Source organism: Cydia pomonella, chromosome 1, assembly GCF_033807575.1.
Source record: "Cydia pomonella isolate Wapato2018A chromosome 1, ilCydPomo1, whole genome shotgun sequence".
NCBI lineage: Eukaryota > Metazoa > Arthropoda > Insecta > Lepidoptera > Tortricidae > Cydia > Cydia pomonella.
Genome location: NC_084703.1, coordinates 21,177,658 through 21,199,217, shown reverse-complemented (window position 1 = coordinate 21,199,217; position 21,560 = coordinate 21,177,658). Strand labels below are relative to the sequence as shown.

The following is a 21,560-nucleotide window of genomic DNA, read 5'->3' as shown; positions in this document are numbered from 1 at the left end:
TAATGCGCATATTGTAATGATAATGCGAGTGCATCTTTACTCAACCTAATTTTTGTAAACGACCCGCCAGTTCACGAAAGATTAACCACCGACGTTGACGATGATATTACCATATTACTTACCAGTATGTCATTGAACTTTGCGGCTTCTGTTTTAATTACAATGTATATAAAAATTTGCTCGTTCTTGATAATATATAAGTAATAACATTAACAACAAAGGGTATTACTAACAACTTTACAACCAAATTAACGTGAGCCGTAGATTTGTCAACAATAAAATTACAGTCTGTTACCGTACATGTGTAGTTACACTGTGAAAGCGAAGTAATTTTTTTAAGGTAAGTAAACCTACTGTAGATATCAATGAGTTGCAATCGTAAATTTCCAATCTTTAATACAGGCTTCGAATATTCTACTTTGAATCCATATATATCTAGGTACCTAGGTAAGCGTTTACTATACTTACTCCCTACCGTTGTTTCCATTGTTAGTGTAGTCTTCGTTACTTCGCGGACTAAAGTGCCTAATTTCATGCCAAACAAGGCTTTCCCAAAATTATACCTTTGCTATTTATTATTTCTATGATGCTGATTGATATATATACCAGTACTTACTGGTTTTAATGTATCAAAAGTATGTTTATGATGTGCTTTCTTCTTAACTTTATCCACTTAATAGGATTACGGAACGGCCGACTCCTACTTGCTTTGCATATTTCATCAATTACCATTGTGTCATGTCTCTTCACTAACGATGTACAAATAAGTAGCTATGTCCGCTAGGGTTTATGAAGACCCCTGTCTCCTTTGATATCCTATGTCGTGGCTTAATAATTTAAATCAGGCCCAAACACGACAAGGACTATTAAATTATATTTATGAGTTTTTATTATGCACGTCAACCGAGATTGTAAAGAATGTTGGAACAGATCGTCTGTTGTGCCCTTTCACATGTCCTATTTGTCAATAACTTATTCATAGCAGCTCTGAGGATTTTTTTAATAATGAAAATTACTACCTACTTAATTGTCACGTAAACACTTAAATTAGATTTTTCTTGTGACTATGTTTACTATCATATGACCTGCTAGGCGTCGGGCAGTATTTGAATAAGTCTTGGCATCTGCTTTATAACCACGGGACTAACCCTCGAAATCATGTAAGCAGCACCAGCAACTTTGCATCGAGTAGGTATGCCAACAGTATGCGAAGTTGGACGTAAATCAAGGAGGATTTAAATAGATCGTCGCATGTTTACGTTCATGGAGGGCCGTCAGCGCACCTCACGCTCGCCTACGCTACATCCTCAGAATACTAAGAAAACCGAAGAAAAAATATCACAGTCGAATATATTTCACATCAATTTTATTCTTATAACGATTATTCTATGAATTCTTATTTCAATGGAATTCTTATTTTTTGAGCTGTAGGTATATTACCGACGAATGGTGATTTGGTGTTCAGTGATGTATCGCGACGGTAAGTACTTATGTGAAATGAGAAGTAGCCTTACCACGACTGCATCATTCACGACGGCAGCGTCAAATTGACATATTTGCTAATGTCTGCGTAACTTACTTTCTATGACGACCGGTCTGGCCTATTGTTTAGAGAGTCTGCCTATGAAATCGATGGTCCCGGATTCGGATGCCGGTAAGGTATATGTAAGATTGTCCCCTAACATTTGTATATTTTTATACCACTTACTCGCACTAATATGCGAGTCTTCGGATACAATGTCTTCAATAACTAAATTGAAAATTAATATTTTAATATATTATTCTTGTACACTGGAATAGCTTAATAGTACATTACGATACAAGTGCGAAAAATTAAAACACGACCGAAGGGAGTGTTTTAAATCGACACGAGTTGCGAATTACCTATTCGCACATGTATCGTACAATGTTTTACAGTACATATGGCCCTTTAAATGTTCGACATAGTAACGTAATATGCTAATTTTCGCACAAGTGCGGTAAAGTAGCATTATATGTACTGTAAAAGTATTTGGGAAGGCCAATCTCCGAAAATGTGCAAGAGCGTCTCCTCTGCATCCATGCAAAGTCTGCTGTGTTACGTTTCCCCAGCAAAAATGTGCTTAACTGCTTATTTAGGCCGCAGTGTCCAGTAGGAGCACTTACCAAAGTGCGCAGTTGGTTAGCGCAAAGCACCCTTGCTACTAGATCCAGAGCGTAAATAGTAGTAGTAGTCGGAAAAATTAAAATACACATTTTTTGACGTGAAAAATTGTTGGCTTTGTATGGAGGGTTGGTCGACTTAGACGATTTGCCCCATAGAAAAGAAAATCGATTGATCTTTCTTCTACTTTTTCCTAATCAGAACACAATACCGAATATGCCTTAAATGGATCCCCAATATTTTTGTTACTCCTTATATAACATTGATTATAATATAACATAAAATAATTTTGAGTAAAAAGATTGAGAACAAACGCACGATACAGGCATGAAAGTTTACCGGCCGTATGTCACTCTATCTGTAGGAAGTCATGCGAATTAGACATATAATTCATCAGCCAGTATTAACAAAATATTAAAAATATTTTTCTAAATGCTAATGAATCCTGCTTGTACTGCCAATTCGAGAATGTGCGGCTGCAGTATAGTCTAAGTTGCCGTCAATTTCACTAACTTCGCTAGGTATCTGCTGTCCCAGTTAGGTTAAGCACTTTTCATGACCGGGTAAAAGAAAGTGGCCTGCTCACGAATCACGTTCGGGGACAATTTGGTAATGAGGGGAAGTCGGTGCCTGGCGCAAGCTCTTCTACTTATTATTACACTGTTTAATTTATTTGTCGAATCCACCTCGTCTGAAACCTATTACGTTAGTGCTCGCGATGTCATAGACGGCTACGTATGGATGAGGCAGGCACTGTGCTTGTTTAATAACATGATAATATTGTTTAATTACAATGCTTCTAATAATAATTAAAATGTCTATAGTTTTTTGTTTAGTCGTCAGATTTATTATAATAGTATAAAAGTAACAGGTAGCGTGATAATACTTAATTAAGTATATAAATTAAACATTTAATTTCATATATTCGCAATTTACAATGTTAATATATGTGATTAATTGATTTTATACCCTATGTTTTTTTTTAATAAGTATTGTCTGATATTGGATTAATTATAAAGATCTTGCTGTTTGCTTAATAAAAATGTCGAGTACGATAAAAGATACCTCATCTACTGGAAATAAAAATACAGGCACAAAACAGCAAGCAAGGCAGGCAAGTGATAGCCTAGCCACCAAAAGTTAACTCAATTAACTAGCAATTAAATACAAGTGCCGCTCGTAAGTCGCTTTGGTGCGTACATTTAAATTTATTAAGAATAGTTATAATAAAACATTATTTCGGTGTGTATGTACCTATTGTACAATCAGCATCAAAAGTAATGGTGCAATCAAACAAGGTGTCAAAAGTATCTACTACCATTCTGTAACAGCTTAACAAAAAGTGATGATTCTATATGTAGAACAATTAAGCCTGTAAAGATATACTTAGGAACGTGAATTTTATTGATTTATCTATATTTAGAAAAGTTATCCGGAATATCAGATACTTTTGGCGCGTTGTTTAATCCGTTACTATTGATGCTGACTGTACCTATGTGTGTGTGTGTGTATAAAAAAATATGTCCTCTAGCTAGACTAATAAAAAACAAGCCACACTTTTATCACATCATAAACATAATAATTTTGTGTTAAAACTTGTTAATTTTGCACTAGTATGCATAGCATCTGTCTATTCGGGAAAAGTATCAGTAACTTTGAGAGAAATGCCGCATCCAAGCTAAAATAAATAAACCTATAACAAATACGCGCCGCCGCAGGCCGCGTTCGTGCTGCCTTAGCTAACCTTGGCGTAGTTGATACTATGTCGTGCTTTTGTAGTTTGCCGATTAAACTTTTGCCGATTTCACATTATAATTACCTATGTTTAAAAGCGGTAAAAATGTTTTACTCAGTATTTTTTTTAAACGTATGCGTATCTGACACTAAATATTCTACATTTAAATAAGTAAATACATATTGTGATGATTTGTGACCGATATAATAAGTTATCTGAAAGAATATACATAACAATATAGTTGGAAGAAAGCGATACCCTTTGGTATCGCATAATTGAAGTGGGTCGACAACAGTGTGTTCGTTGCCGATAAAACAATCCAATTTAATGGACACCAATGAAAACCACTGGCGCTAACAGCATACGCATACGAGTAACTTAGGTTAAATTGTTAGTGTCATAGCATTGTTAAGTATGTATGATAAATCCTAGTTAAATTAACTTTAAGTTAATTTGCCAGTTTCTAAGTAAATTATAGGATCATAATATGACTACTGCGAGTCTTTTCAATCTTGTTATGTTGGTAAGTATCATAGCAGTACATTTTACGATAGTCGACGTCGACGGTCGGCAATTTTTGGAAAGAATTCCGGGTATTTCCTGACGAACTTGCAGATTACTTAAATACAAGTTGATGTTAACGTCAAAATTTTGTATTTAATAAAATGGAGTCTGCAGTTGTCGGAGTCTGTAATGTTGGCTACAGTTGTTTACATAATTAATCAATAAGCACCTACCACCAAACTTGTCATCTATTGGCAGTTTAATCACTTCACAAATTGGTGCGAATTTGTAAATTATAGGAACATAGCTGAAAGTTTCGCATAAATAAGGGTTGGCAAGGGTTCTGTTACGCCCGCCTCTCTTACACGGCTGCTCCTAACGAAATAGCATCCTAGACTTTACAATAGCACCCTAGAAGCACAATTCGCGCACAAAGTCTGAGAAATTTCTTCCTCAGAGGGCCTACCACGAACACCGAAGTCCGCAAATTGCGGATATATTTCTCTGTCACTCTAATTACGCCTTTATAGGAGTAAAAGAGAAAGTTGCCCGCAACTTGCGAACTTCCGTGTTCGCGGTAGTAGTGTAAGTAAGTCGTTCGTGAACCTGTATAATTGCAATAAGACTTACACTCCAAAATTATTTCCTGTACTTAATTATGATATTTTATTAGATGCTAAAGTGTCCTTCTAAAGTAATGCAATATTTATATTGCAAGTAATAATAAATCATAAATTATAGCAAGTATATTGAAAGGCGAGTTATTATTCAATCAGTTTCGGTCATTAATTCAAACAAATAACGTATAAAAAATATGTTGTAAATATAAGTTACAAACTAACATTAATGTAAATATTTGAATTAAAGAATAATTACAATTATGATATTTATTAACGGCTGACCTACAAGCTTTTATGTAACTTGCCCTGTTAATATGTATGCATACTGTATGTATGTTTCTCTGGGTCAAATCTTGGAAGCTAAATTTGACCCACTTCCCGGTTTCCGATTGAGCTGAAATTTTGCATACATAATATGTAAATCGGGTGACAATTTAATATTTTGGTACCTGTCATCGAGCTAATCTGATGATGGAGACAGGCGGTGGCCATAGGAACTCTGATAAAACAACGCAACCTAAGTTTGGAGTTTTTAGAATTGTCTCAATGATTATTAATTGCATGTGGAAAGAAAAGTACAGTCAGGGACAAAATCTTGTACCACAAATGGAAATTTTATCAAAAACTGATTGTTTTAGCTACATATTTTGCTACATAAACGTTGCACCAACCTCATTACAAGCATTGCTGTGGTTGATCTCCATTTCCTAGCTAAAGTGTGGATCAAAGCCGGTTGAACCATAAACTTAAATAGTCGGTGTAGGAATTTGCGCAAATGAAGCTAAAACAACTGCAGTCCATTCTAAATATTTTGTGTTACCATTTTTTATGAAATCGTCTTTGTACAATATGAGGGGTAACCACCTCAGAAAGCTTTTAATAAATATTGTTACCTTCTATCTACGTTCGGGAAACGGAAACCTAATTTACGGGCGTACTTCGGTACCTCATACAAGCAAAAGTTGAGTATGTTTTAGAGCTCATTTTACTTCTCAATTTTACAGGATTTTAGTAGGCTCGATTTCATATAGCAATATAATTTATATGTGTATAATTATATTTACAATTAGCAGTATATTTTAAATGTATTTAGTGTGACCACCTACTTAAAAAAACTGCAATAAAAATATTTAACAATAAAGATTTATAACCTAGTTTAAGTTATTCTAGCAAAATTATTATATTCGTTAAAGAGTAGATATTAAAATAGACAGTGTTCCATGTTGAATATAAAAATAACCACTGCCCTATCCAACCTCCGCGCGTATGTCATAGACATTAATTGCTGATCCATTTAGGGTTCAAGCTAATTTGGTTAACTACACTTCCCATTCAGCTCGCCACAAGCTGCCCTGGGGGCTTATTATTATTATTTGGAGCCTGTCGTGTCCCATTGCTGGGTAAAGGCCTCCCCCCAATCTCTCCACTGTTCTCTGTCCAGTGCTGTGTCTGGCCACTCCTTCAAGAAGGAGTCCAGTTCATCGTATGAATGAACAGCAAAAACAGCAATACACTTTTCTGGAATGCTGCATAATTAAGGAATCAAAAAACAGTCAATCAAACGCATTTACATATATTTGTTATATAACTGTCTGCTTGTAAAAAAAAAACCAAGGGCTTTGCTTTTCTTCTCTTCAGGCTACATATTCCAAAATGACTCTGCCCGTATAAAAGAGTAAAAACTTCTTGCACGTCAAATTTCACAAAACTCGCTTTCGGGTATTGTTTTCGATCCAGTTACTGGATGCAATTTGGGTTTATATAGGTAATCCTAAGTACTGCAGTACGCATATAAACGTTAAACAGTGCCTGGATTATTGGTGGTTTTTTCGAAATGTTGTTTGTGTTTGACGCTCCGTATCTGTTTGCTGTACACTGTACACTGATAATCTATTTAGAACTACACGTATGTAAGGGGACTCCCTCTGGTCGCATAACAACTTTTGTCATATTTTTAATTGTCGTAACACTTTATGCATAAAATTGTAAGTCATGAAAAACTTTAGTCAGAATTATTCCTAAGCATAACTGGGTTTTTGTCACAAATGAGTTATGTCATAATTTTTATAGTCATTAATACCCCTTACTGCATGTAATAAAAAATATTTGTTTCAATTTGAACTTTAATAGTTGTCAATAGAGTTGAATATCATATCCGCCATATATGGCTTCGTATGCGGTAAGGGATTAACTCGCATAAAATTCTAAGTCATCTACTTGATATCCATAATTGTTTTTCGTTCGAAGTATTGCAGTGCATAAAAATATACACATCAAAATTTAAGTCATATATTTAGTAGTAGTAGTAGTAAACTCTTTATTGTACAAAAACACATAAAAGTAACTTACAAAAAGCTAAGTATAAAGGCGAAAGCTAAGTACGGAGGCGGTTATTCCTTTAAGGGATTTCTTCCAGTTAACCTTTGAGTAGATGAGAGGTGAGAGTGAGAAGAGCGTGACAAATACAGCAACATGTACTACAACAAGGTACCAAAAAGTAGAGGATATACATACATAAATACAACATTTATAGGATAAACATACATATATTGCACAAAAAAGCAATAGGGAAATTAAGCTAAAACATGAATGAAAAAAGTGGAAAATAAGTAGTTAGTAATTCTACACTAGGAACACTAGGAAAGGATAATTATTCAGCAGTCAGATAACTACAGCTTCCTCAACTTAACCTTGAGCGACGCAACCGATTGTGCTTGTCTGAGCGGAATAGGCAGCTCATTCCACAGTTTGACTGCACGCACTGTGAAAGATTTGGTGGGGGGTGGGGGGTATAGCAAGTGATAAATTCGCGCTAGAACGCAGCCGGTGATCACTGTCTTCAGCCAAAAATAGTCTTTTGTGTAGATTTTAATAAGCTTGAATGATGCTCTACACCATATTTTCATAAAGAACGTAGATTTAAAGTAAACGCTCATTTCTCCTGGATGGTACACATTTTCCAAGATGGCTGCGATTTATCGAGGTCCCCAAATGTCAAATGGTGTGGGCATGAAAAACGGGCCTTTGATTTATATACATACGAAATTTTAGGACTGTTTCAGAGATTTCGAGGTTGGTCCTATTCTGATTGTGCTATAACCACACAAAGACCGTATAAAAGAGGAGATCGAAGGTGAGGAGCCCCCCTCCAGTAAGAGAAACGGTTTTATAAAAGAAACGACCTAATCATAGATATAGATTTATTCAAATAGTAGGTAGGTTAGGTTCGTTAGGTTTCTTTAGATGCCCTAAAGGTAAACTACGCAGAAATAAGAGCCCCGCGTGAGGAAAAGTCATTATGGTTGACAATGATTATGTTACAAAACGTTATTCCTAAAAACATTGTAAGAATCGATAAATATGTTTTTACCTGGGATGACATTTACAGACTATGTCATCAAATATTATGGCTAAAACTTTATGACACAATATAATATGACTTTTCATTTGACGAATGATGATTATGACACAAGTTGTTGTACATATCAAAGATATGACTTAAACTTGTGTGAAATCCAATATGGACCCCGTATGTAAGTACGTATGCGTATATGAAGCTTCTAAACAGATTATCAGTAACTTATCAAATCATTATTCTTACATAGGTGTACATAGGTAATGGCAATTGACCATTCATTGAGCCTTTTCCAGGCATGGTATGATTTATCGATGACATATGCGACAATAGAATTTCGACTTTAGCATTCCGGGTTAAAGTTCAAATTAGAATACACTTTCGGAAATGTGACTTGTTTTCAAATGAATCATCAAAGTTGGATTAATTGGAATATATTTGGATTTTGTGGGAAAACCTTGTACTTACCTATAGATTGCTACGACCTGGGTAAGAGTAAAAAATTAGAATGGTTTACATATATTAAGAAAAATACAGGTTGCTTTATTTTATCGAAATTTCTTTAAGGGAACACCCTGCATAAAATAAAAGAAATTTTCTGTTCATTTTGTAGAGGTATGTACAGTCAGCATCAATAGTAGCGGATGAAACAACGCGCCAAAATTATCTGCCAACCCGCTGCTTTTCCAAATAGAGATAAATATCTACAGATCGCATTCATAAGTATCTGTTACAGACTAACCCCCTTATTCATAAACGTCTACTAAAGTTACGATGCCGCTAATAATCGTTTGTCCCTTTCCGACGTATTGGTATGATGGAAAGGGACAAACTATTATAAGCGGTTTCGTAACTTTAGTAGACGTTTATGAATAAGGGGGTAAATAATTATTCTACATATACATAAATATCTCTTTTTGATAAGCTATTTGAGAACGGTAGACACTTTTGACGCGTAGTCTGATCCGCTTCTTTTGATGCTGCCTGTATAACTGTTAAACATACAAACTTTTAACTCGTTATTATCATAAGTATGTATGTGAAATATAAAAAAAAGTGCATTAAGGCCGGTCTAGTGCGTGCCGGACCACGCGGAAAGGAGGCTTTCGTACCTAATACTTGACTTTTGCACATGAAGACAAATAATATTTTAGGTAACTTTTACACTTAGTTTAGTAGTGGCTCATAAAATACAACTTTCCTCCAAATTTCATTAAAATGTACCTTAAGTCCTAGTTTTTGAGCTGTGACCTATGACATACAGACAGCCAGACGTAATAAGGTTCAGTTTTTGCTATTCAAAAATGGTAATTTTATAGGGTTTCGAACCCAAAGGGTAAAACGGGACCCTATTACTAAGACTTCGTTTTCCGTCCGTCTGTCTGTCCGTCTGACACCAGGCTATATCCCATGAACAGTGATAGTTGAACTTTCACAGATGATGTATTTCTGTTGGCGCTATAACTACAAATACTAACTAGTACGGAACTCTCGGTGGGTGAGTCTGACTAGCGCTTTTCCAATTTTTTAGGGTTCCTGTAGAAAAATTAAGCTTATCGAAGTATTCCTTTAGAACATAGTCAATCAGTACAGATCGTGTTGTAACTACACTGGCGATAACAATAAATATAATTATGAGTTCATTGAAATGCATTCTGGCCAAGCCCCGCGCGTGCGCCCTAAATCGCTACACGTTTACGTCACTTACGCAGAATAGTTAATAACCACTATATAAATAAATCCTTGGCGGGTTGGTAGGCAATTATTCAAAGATGCTTTGTTTTACACCAGGATAACCTTTTTAAATGGTTCAAATTACAAGTAATTATAATCCATATATAACCACTTTAGATTGATCTAGATTTACTTAATTCATTATCAAGATTATACTATTTTTGAGTGATTATTATATTATTTTTGAGTGAGCGTGTTGTCGCCTTCTCGAATACCTATTACTTATTTATTATTCATACTTTTACCTTAGACCTCATTATGTTATGAAGTTAATTAGTATTTTGAACTTCCACATTATCCTTATTATGTATCATTTGTATTCGTGTTGTTCACATATGTAGTTGCAATAGTGCGTAATCTTAGTTTAGTAATATGTCACTACTTGTGAGTTTCTACACCGTGTTTTTTTTGATTTGCGTTAATTTCGAGGGTGCATTCCTGAGCTTAAATTAAGTAACTTTCTCAAAGATACCGATATTCTAACTAACTCCATTTCGGAGATAATCGATCATAAATTTTTATATTATAAGGCCCTTACGAGCGTGTACACTTGCTTTAGGACCTGTTTACTTATTAGTTAGTGTTTAGTGCGAGTTCATACATTTGCTACTAAACGTACGTACTATCTCGGACGATCGATGTTAGAAATGACATTGATATGTCACAGTTTTCAATTGTTTGGTTGAGTTAAATGTAATGCCCGTGTTACAACAACGCTATATGCAACATTTAGTTACTTTTTATAAAAATAAAAATAGTAAAAAAAAAACAAAAAAAATATTTTTTTTGAAAATTAACTATGCCATTTAGTTTCCTTAAACGTACTTATCGAAACCCCGGAGTTAACGCAATTCAATAAAAACACGGTGTATAATTGACTTCCTGTATCTACTATATTATCTATACACATATTACTTACATAAACTTTCTATTATATATTCACTAACTCAAATTACAGCCAACGCTGGGGCATCGTTGCTCTCTTGGCGGCTATGTGGTGGCGTTACCGAAATATTTATATCGCTCATTTTACACGAAACTTTTGATATAGTTACTTAAAAACAACAAATCATATTCATTTTATACTTTAAATTAATAAAATAAAATATAACTGTACGTCAAATGGCGGTATAAGTATGCAAGTAAATGAAAGCTTTTTTCACGCATGTCACGGATCCGTAGTTTTTTTTAATTCAGAGACAAACTAGAGTCGCGGGCCTGTTTTCGTATCATTCGTTGCAAACTATCATGCGAAATTTGTCAAAATTGTATGCAATTTGATTTCATTTCGTACAAAAAGGCATTTTGACTGATTATAGAATACCTAGAGGTCAAATCGAATTGCTTTTTTTCAGAGATGTTCCAAATTTGAATGTCGTTACCAAATCAATTTTGATTTACTTATGAAACTTATGAATCTTATGAAGCAAGTACAACATTATCACAGATAAGAAATTTGTGGTATAAAACAGTTTATCGGAATGTTGGCCATTATTTACGGATTTTGAAGGCATCATTTATGATATGTGTGTAGATAAAAGTAAACATACATAATACATATATGTGTGTGTTACACACACACACCCTCATACACTCTGGTATTTACTTTTAATAAAATCTAGTAGATATGTTATGTCTTAACCACCCTAATATAGGTAGATTAATCTAATATAGATTTTGAATATCTTGCTTTAATATGTAATCACCATATCCCGAGGGTTTTGGGAGCGGGCATGATCAGATACGAGCTCTCGAAATCAGTTAAACAATGAACGACTTCTCAATTTCATGTTTGAAGCTAAAACATAGTCCCGAACATAGTCTGAGTAATGACGTGCGATGAATACACAAGGTGTTTTGAGAAGTTGTCCAAAAAGACGAGCAGTCGCTGCGCGGAGGTGGACTATTAAACACTTCACAGATTCTCGACCTCCCGTCAGAAGGCTAAGAGGAACATTGTATCTTCCAATCGCAGAACTAAAAAAAAAACAAACAAATTTGGTAAAAGGAGAGATAAGAAAAAAAACACGTACAAAAAAGAGTTTTGTCTCTTCTATTTTTCTGTCTTATCATCGTTTTAAATCGCATTGCATTTATGCAGATACTCATGAAAATGCTATCTTACTGTTATTAATTTTACTTGCCTTTTTGCTGTTACAGGCATAAATAACACTACAATGAAACTATAAGCCAGTTATGCGTTCAGTTGTGTTAGTCTACAGCCAAATGCTCGTCCTGTCCAAACTTTCACAGTGATATTTGTGTCATCCACAATGACGCACTGATTTGTCAAATCTAACCTTTAATAACATGACATTTCGAGTCAAGGCACCGTGAATGACACGATCTATAATACTTAAGCATACACTCATTCCCAACTACTAGATGGTGAGAGCAAGAAAGTGGAATGAAGATGGATTCCCTAATCCCGCCAGTACGAGTTTCATATGTGTTCGATAGAACTTTGATAGATAAGGGAATCGACGGCGGTGTGCAAGAGCTTGGCCATCACCTAGAGTTCTATTGAATCCAACGACGCTAACAGGACGAGCAAACCTAGGAAAGTAGCCATGGGAAAGTAATTAGATAAACGTCGTCGTCTGCCACTATGAGGTTCCCGAAGTTCAAGTTATTAGAATATCAACCTAGACCACATCAGTGTTCTTCGGCTATGAACATCAGTGTTTTTTAGCTTACTTATCCGCATATATATATATATGCGGATATGTAACGTACTAAATTTAATGACAAGTAGATATAATGATGCGAAATTCACTGATCTCCACATAATATTCGGCGATATGTTAAATCCCAAAAGCCGTTAGGTGAAGTCGAGAACATTGTCTTGTTTAGCGCGCTGTGCTAAGTATATCACGTACTAGGCTCGTCTACGCGGCGGGCTGTGGAATTTTAAATACAAAAAGGTGTTTCTGAAAATGTTTATGCTTGGAAAAAATGTAGATTTTTCCTTGAAACGAGAGCATTCTATTTTATTGTCGATTTATGTTAAAGCACATGCACTGACTGTGAAAACGTGATCACACTTTAACCGTTGACTGAAAGTACTTGTTTCGATATAAAATTTGATGAGCCAACGTGCAGAGTGAGAGGTACCTATTTGGTGAGAAGTAAATTGCATTGAAAATCGAAACAATAATTTTCTGAAAATCTGATTGTTTACTTTCAAACAGTTGCAACGATATATGAATTATGACGATCAGTAAGTACTGAATGTATAATAATAGTACCTACATTATGATACAAGTGTGCTACGTTACTCATTACCTCACTACACATGTAATTCGTATATTCCTTGCTTGTAAAAATGTTCCGGTTTGGAGTAGAAATACTTCGACACACATACCTACGCACGAACTTATGGATAGACCCGATATTAATCAAATTTTAATTTTTAAAACAGTAAAACTATAAATTTCAAAATGGTGGTTATAAGTAATATCTACCCTCATCTGTTATTAATTTGTGGTAAGAAAGAAATGATAGATAATATTCACATTGACACATTGCAAATAGGTTGCCTAGTACAATTGCGTACGGGCAGATAGTTTTACTTTTTTTTTGTTATTTAATCTAAAATTACATCAAATGAACGTTTTATATGTAATTTAACTGTAATAGGTCGCCTTATTAAAAAGTTGGTCCAGTCCATGGTTGCCTAGATTAATCGATTTTTATCTAAAATCTAGGCACCATTGTACCCAAACACCATTATAACATTGAATAATTGCACCAAAGCGAACTGGGCTTGTAGTTACTTATTCACCAATTAATTGAATTAAAAAAACACGTTATCCGAGAAAGACTGGGCGTTGTTGATGGTTTCCCATTGCACAAAAATTTCATATGTCGTTAAGTATTTTTCACTCTATTTTAAAGGGTAAAATTTGCGATTCTTGTTGGTATTTCTCACACCGTCAAATTTATATGTTCTTCATTTTCAATACTTGAAATGGACATTTTCGTCATTATTAAAACTAAAAACTTGCGAAACTAGCTCAATGTCGTAACAAATACGGAAAATGGCAGTACATATGGTACTGCTTTACCACACTAGTGCGATAATTAGTAAATTACGTGACTACCTATGTCGAAAATTTAAAGGGCCATATGTACTGTTATGTACAACGTTGTACGATACATGTGCGAATAGTTAATTGGCAACTACTTTTTTTACAGTACATATGGTGCTACTTTACCGCACTAGTGCGAAAATTAGCATATTACGTTACTGTATCGAACATTTAAAGGGCCATATGTACTGTTAAACGTTGTACGATACATGTGCGAATAGGTAATTCGCAACTCGTGTCGATTTAAAACATTCCCTTCGGTCGTGTTTTAAGTTATCGCCACTCATTTCGAATTTCCTATTTTTCGCACTTGTATCGTAATGTACTATAATTAGTTACTTACCTTCTTAACTCAGTCGGATTATTATACATTACACAAGTGCTTGAATTGCTATAATATAATGAAAAAGCACGTGTGCTTAATATCTAGGATTATGAGCCCTCAAGCGGTTCAATAAGTTCCACGTTACGAGCAAGTGCGAATCATAGGAAATTCGCAACGAGTGGCGATAAATTAAAAAACCGGCTAAGAGCATGTCGGGCCATGCTCAGGGTAGGGTTCCATAGTTACTCTTCCGTCACAATAAGCTAAACTGGAGCTTAAAGTATAGTAGATTGTTAACCAAGGGATGAACTGTGGGTGTACGTCTTTTTACTATGAAGGGGAAACTTTTTGCGATAACTCAAAAACAGCTAAACTGATCATATCCGCTATAGTTTTCATTTAATGTCTTTCGTAAGCTCTACTTCCAAGATTTTTTTCATATTTTTTGGACCTATGGTTCAAAAGTTAGAGGGGGGGACACATATTTTTTTCTTTCGGAGCAATTATCTCCGAATATATTCACTTTATCAAGAAATGTTTGTTGAAGACCCCTAATAGTTTTGAAAGACCTTTCCAACAATATCCCACACTGTAGGGTTGAAGCAAAAAAAAATGTTCACCCCCACTTTACGTGTAGGGGGGTACCCTAAAAAAATAAAAAAATTAGATTTTATTATACGACTTTGTCGGCTTTATTGATTTATATATCCATGCCAAATTTCAGCTTTCTAGCACTAACGACCACGGAGCAAAGCCTCGGACAGACAGACGGACATGGCGAAACTATAAGGGTTCCTAGTTGACTACGGAACTCTAAAAACGACCAGGAGCGGTATCATGATCGCATTTTTAGCACCTGTCATATCATGCGTCACTTTCGCGTTTACATAGCACTCCAGCAGGGCTAAGTTGGTCGGTATTTATCATTTGTCACCTGTCTCGTTCCAACAAGTATGTAAACGCGAAAGTGACGGACATAGTGACAAGTGATAAAAATGGAACCATGCTGCCACCGCAGTAGGGTTAAGATGGTCAGCTCTTTATCATTTGTCACCATGCCTGCCACGTTCTAACAAGTATGTAACCGCGAAATTGACGGGCATAGTGATAAGTGATAAAATGGAACCATGCTGCCACCGCAGAGGGATAAATAAGAACGCATAGCGACATACTTATATGGCCACTTTGACCGTCACATCTATTTGATGCTGACTGATAGGTAAAGTCAGCATTAAATACGAGATAATATCTACCCATGAAAAATTAATAAATAAAATTAAAAATAAATAAATTATGGTCACCCGAGCTAATTTGGTACAAGAAACTAAAATTTCTTGACATGTAGCGCCATCTACAGATGATACCTTGAGTACATTAGCGATGGGTCTGGTAGAGGCATAGAGAGAGAATGGAATACGAATTCCTTTTACTACGGTTCGGCATGTGTCGGTGCCTCGGCTTATTGATTTACAGTGTTGTGTGCAGATGGCGCTCTACTCCTAACTTATCTTTGGCAATAAAAGGACTAAATAGAAATAAAATAAATAGTATGTATTATGTATCGTTTATCCCTTCATTTGTTCAATAGGGAATATTACGTGAAACTCGGCCCCTACCACAATCGAAAGAAAATCGAAATTTCGCTATCTAACCTCTCTATCACTTTTGCATATTCTAGCGATAAAGAGGTAGATAACTAAATTTTGATTTTCGTGTTTCCCGGTAGGCCCTTTGTAAACAAACCGCCTTGATGCATCAATGTCAAATTTTAGGTTTACTAATGAATGTCCAAAACATTTTTCCCAAATTATCTCTTCCCAAAAAAATGTTTGGCAAAACAACTTATCCCAATTTTACAGTTAGCAAATTTCTTTTTTGGTAAGTTATTGTGTAGCAAATAGCTAATAATTGGTCGAGTATAATTTTACTAAACTAAAATTATATTTTCCAAATTGGCTTTCAATACCAACCTTGGTTATTGTCATCAATTTGGTATCATATTTATAATTATGTATCTTATACCTTTAAACGAGCAATTCTTGTATATATATATATATATATATCTGTGATCTCGGAAACGGCTCTAACGATTTCGCTGAAATTTGGTACATGGGGTTTTTTGGGGGTATACAATCTATCTAGATTAGTCTTATGTTTGGGAAAACGCGTGTTTTCGAGTTTTCATGCGTTTTTCTTTCGTCGCAGAATATGGTCGCTAATTTCGTGTTGCCGGCCACTGTCTGTCTGGTCCAGCGGGTTAAGACGCGGACTGCTAAACGAGTGTTACGGGTTCGAATCTCGCCCGGTGCTAACTATTGTTTTTTTTTATGTTCAAGTTTATATATAATTTTTTAATATTTATTGTTTTAGACAAGTTTAATTGAGTAAAAAATGTAGTTAAGATTATCACCTATACACCACCATATTACAATAAATAGTTATAACCGAGCTAAGCTCGGTCGCCCAGGTACTATATATTTCTGTGATCTCGGAAACGGCTCTAACGATTTCGCTGAAATTTGGTATATGGGGGTTTTTGGGGGTATACAATCTATCTAGATTATTCTTATGTTTGGGAAAACGCGTGTTTTCGAGTTTTCATGCGTTTTTCTTTCGTCGCAGAATATGGTCGCTAATTTTGTGTTGCCGGCCGCGGACTGCTAAACGAGTGTTACGGGTTTGAATCTCGCCCGGTGACTAACTTTTTTTTTATATGTTCAAGTTTATATATAATTTTTTAATTTTTATTGTTTTAGACAAGTTTAATTTAGTAAAAAAATGTAGTTAAGATTATCACCTATACACCACCATATTACAATAAATTGTTATAACAGAGCAAAGCTCGGTCGCCCAGGTACTACTTAATTCTAATTTAACGCGAACGAATGGGATTTGGTGAACGATATGTTAACGGCACCAATTATGGGACATTTAAGGAGAGTAATTTTGGTATTTCACCGACACCTGTAAAATTTCTACCGCTTTATGCGTTAAAAGTTGAATGTCCTTTTCATTTATCCTTTATGTTTTCTATGTAATAATGAAAGATGCTGTAATTGGTTTCAATATTATTAACTAATTAAAACTATGTTTTTTTGCTCCAGTCCTGGAATTTATAAGTAGCGCAATTAATTTTCAAACTAACAAATATCAATTAAAAATTAAATTCAGGTAGATCTATTGCTCTTGTTTGTGATAAAATGTTGCCAGCGTTAAAAAAAAGCGATGGTAAATACTTATACAGGATTTTTCTAATCTATCCCATTACTGGTGCTAGTCCCATTATAGGGGCGTTTACTATAACAATTTTCTCCACTAATACCACAAACAAATGTCCCCAAAATTTAATTCAATTTTTATTTGTCCATTAAGTGATGGTTATAGAAGACAAAAAAGTTGGGGACAGTTTTTTCTCGGTAAAAATGAAAAAAGCACGTGAATATGAGTAGAAATTATTAAAAACTAAAAAACTAAAATCAAAAATAAAAATGAATAGACCTGCCTATTTGTCAAATTTACGAAGTGACAATTTGATCAAACATATTTTTGGAATAAAAGTTTTACCATTAAAAACGTTTTCTATATAAATAAGGTTTTGTCTTAGTAAAATGATGACAAATAATAATTTGGCGATACAAATTAATGCGAAGTATAAACTTGCCAAAGATTCATTTGGGAAGTGAAACTATTGCTATATGTTTATTGGGAAGTTAAACTTGGCGAAAAGTATGCCGCACTCTAGTGGCAGAACTTTGCAGTAATGCTCCCTATTGGTAAGATAATGAGATTAGTAGTGTATTACCTACTTACAATTTTGTGACAAATAATGCCATGAAAGGGTTTCATATTATTCCTTTTGAGAAAGGAACGTGTCATACGGAACAGAACCCCTAGTGTAAATTTATTCTATAGCGTAACGTGACGTGCTCGTTTGCGTTAAGTCTCATTTTGTATGGGATTTTGAGTTTCCAGAACGTCCCGCTTGGCGCGCTGTTTCTAAATCCCATACAAAATGAGACTTAACGCAAACGAGCACGTCACGTTTCGCTATCGTATAAATTTACACTAGGGGTACTGTATTGACCAAGCGTTAGTGAAGATCTACGTTTCAGCGTGAGCAAAAATGCTTTCGTGGATTTGGATGTTCTCCTCTACAGGTCGCAATTCTCAACCGGTTCTCGAAAAAAATGTGAAAAGGATAGGCAAGGAGGAGGAATAATTAAATAATTTTCTTTAGACGATTCGTTTTTGGAAATGTTTCGAAATGGTGGAACCCATACATTTATTCAGTTTTAAGTTATGCTTGCGATGTCTGCAGCTCTCAGAGCCACTAGTTTCATTAACCAAGCGTTAGCGAAGGTCTACAATTGTATATTTCAGCTTGGACCAAAATGCTTTCTTGTGTCCGGATGTTTTATAAAGGTCAACCAACAGATCTCATGAAATTTTGTGAGTAGCTCCGATGATTAAATTGATTTTTGTCGATTTTTAAAATGGCGGAGCCGTACAATTATTCATTTTAAAGCTATTCTCGCGAGGTTTACAGCTCACAGGGCCACTAGTGACTATTATAAGCATTGATTATAGTTGTATAATTGTCCACAGAAACGTGCGGTGCCAACGACTTCCGCTGCAACAACGGTAAATGTATACCGGGCTCGAGTCGGTGTAACAGCGTCGTCGACTGCCCAGACCACGAAGACGAAGTCGGTTGCGGTGAGTTAGTTTCTAAACATAAATTGGTTTAAACATAGTGCCTTCCATGCAATATTACGTCTATTCGATTGATATCGTACAGACTGCAAACACGGTGACTTCCAATGCCGGGACAGCAATGTATGCATCGAAGAAAGAAAACGATGCGACGGTGTAGAACACTGCAATGATGGGTCTGACGAAATAAATTGTCCCGCAGGTAAGAAAAATGCCGATCACATTTTTTATGATACGTAACATCAAAATTTCAGTACCCGACTGTAACTAAATTTATGTTCGTTTCCTTATGCATCATTTTGGATTGAAACGGTAAGTATCTCGTATATTTGCATGGTCTGGTCACCACGTATGCCCGGACAGTGGAAAGTTTCGCTGCCGAGATGGCACTTGCATATCAATGCTTCTGCGTTGCGATGGCTTCAGAGACTGTGCAAGCGACGGCAGCGACGAGATGGGCTGTCGTAAGTGTTCACCTTTTTTATAGGTATGTAAATCTTTTGAAATTAGTGCATCAACTGCGGAGACACTGATACATAATGTTTATTTAAAAAGCATGCTCGGCAAACCAATGGCAGTGTGATTATGGAACCTGCATCAAGCGAAGCCAACGGTGCGACGGTCATGTGGACTGCCCCACCGACCGATCCGACGAACGCAACTGTCTCGGTAACCATCCGACTGAACTAAATGCTTGCCTAGCTAAGTTGATAACTTACGTCAATATCTTTCTTCCGAGCTTGGCAGGACTTTGGTTCAGCTCTGAACGTTAATAGGGTTCCTTTTATTTGATTATATCTTTACTAATTTAATTTTTCATTGTCATTTTAATGGTAGAATGTTCCCATTTTTTTTTTATGCTTTGATTATTATAACCTAATCATATCATTTGTCTCATAGAAAGAAAAGCCATTCGCCATATATCACTCATTTAATAATCTCATTATATCGTTATATAGGTGATAAGTACAGCACGGTAAACACATATAAATTTAGCTAGCACGCACATTAAATAATGAATATTAAGGTATGGTACAATGGCCAAGTCACGACTTTCGTAGCACCAAGTCGAAGGCATAGGTGAAGTAAAGGCAAATACGGACGAGTAATACGAGTACACCTATGGTAGTCTATGACTCATAACATTATGTAGGGTAATGGGCTCCTTCTGATGAGAAACTTAAGCAAACATTTCCAATGAGCCCTTAGGAAGTTCAAGTAAGTTGTAGCATTTTAAGGTATTGTATATTTTTTCAGGATAAGATAATTTGTAAATGTAGTCTATTTCCATGTTTTAACCCCGTGAATGACGACTGACGACCACATTTACGAGGGTAGAAAACTCATGGCATTTTTGATACATATCTTTATTTATTTATGTTTATATACATCATCATCGTCACAACATAAGCCTTATTGTGTTTACAGTGCGACTAGGTCGATATGAGAATGTGTAAGATTGTCCCTGTGATATTTATTTTTTATCTAATATTTTCGTTAATGAGAATAGAAATATTATTTTTGTAACATTGGTAGTATAATACCTATTTATTGTGAATATATAGTAGTTTTCAACGCACTTGCTCAAAACGATGTTTTTATTTCACCGATTTTTGGCTCATAATCCTAGATATAAACACGCGTGCTTTTTCAGTATATTATATAATATTATAATACTCATGCTTTTTTTAATATATTATCCGAATGAGTTAAGAAGGTAACTGATTGCTAATAATATGCATGGAAACGGACCCTCTTAATTTAGTCGAGTAATATATTTTTTTTAACCAACTATTGAGTTTCAAATGTTAGTCAGAGGTTTTATCACACCAAACATAATTTTTAGATTAAATTATCCCGTAAATTGCATTAATGAATAAACATAACATTTTATCGATTTGATCTCCATAGAATCGTCGAATAGAATTACGAAAATATTCGCTTTTTTAAATTTTATTAATTGGTTGTTTGTCGATTTTGTTCGCGCCTTTGCCTTGCGCGCGCATTGGAACCGTGCGTAAAAAAAATAACGCGCCAGCCATTTTCCGTATTTTATCATAAAATTGGAAAAGTTTGCAGGTTTTTAGTTTATACATTGACGAAAATATTATTTGCAAGCATTGAAAATGAAGAACACATAAAATTGACGTTGTCAGTAAGACTAATAGTGCCAAGAACCCAGAACGATAGCCTTTTACCATCAAAATCAGTCTTTCTTGGAAAACGTGTTGGTAGCTTACTTCAATGCAATTATTCGATGTTAAAACTGTAAGCCACCATTTTGAAAATTGTACTTTTACTGTTTTGACAAATCTAATTTATAAGTTTTGTTTTTTCCTC

The 21,560-nt window shown here is 35.2% G+C and overlaps 1 protein-coding gene across 2 annotated transcripts in view; it reads left to right on the top strand.

The window, feature by feature from the left end:
* The window catches only part of LOC133527173 (basement membrane-specific heparan sulfate proteoglycan core protein), a 204,374-nt gene that overhangs the window by 123,698 nt on the left and 59,116 nt on the right, over positions 1-21,560 (top strand). For both annotated transcript variants that reach the window (XM_061864076.1, XM_061864067.1), the window contains exons 10-11: positions 19,113-19,223; positions 19,306-19,422. In XM_061864076.1, the coding sequence (XP_061720060.1) occupies positions 19,113-19,223; positions 19,306-19,422 (228 nt within the window). The remainder of the gene's footprint in view (positions 1-19,112; positions 19,224-19,305; positions 19,423-21,560) is intronic.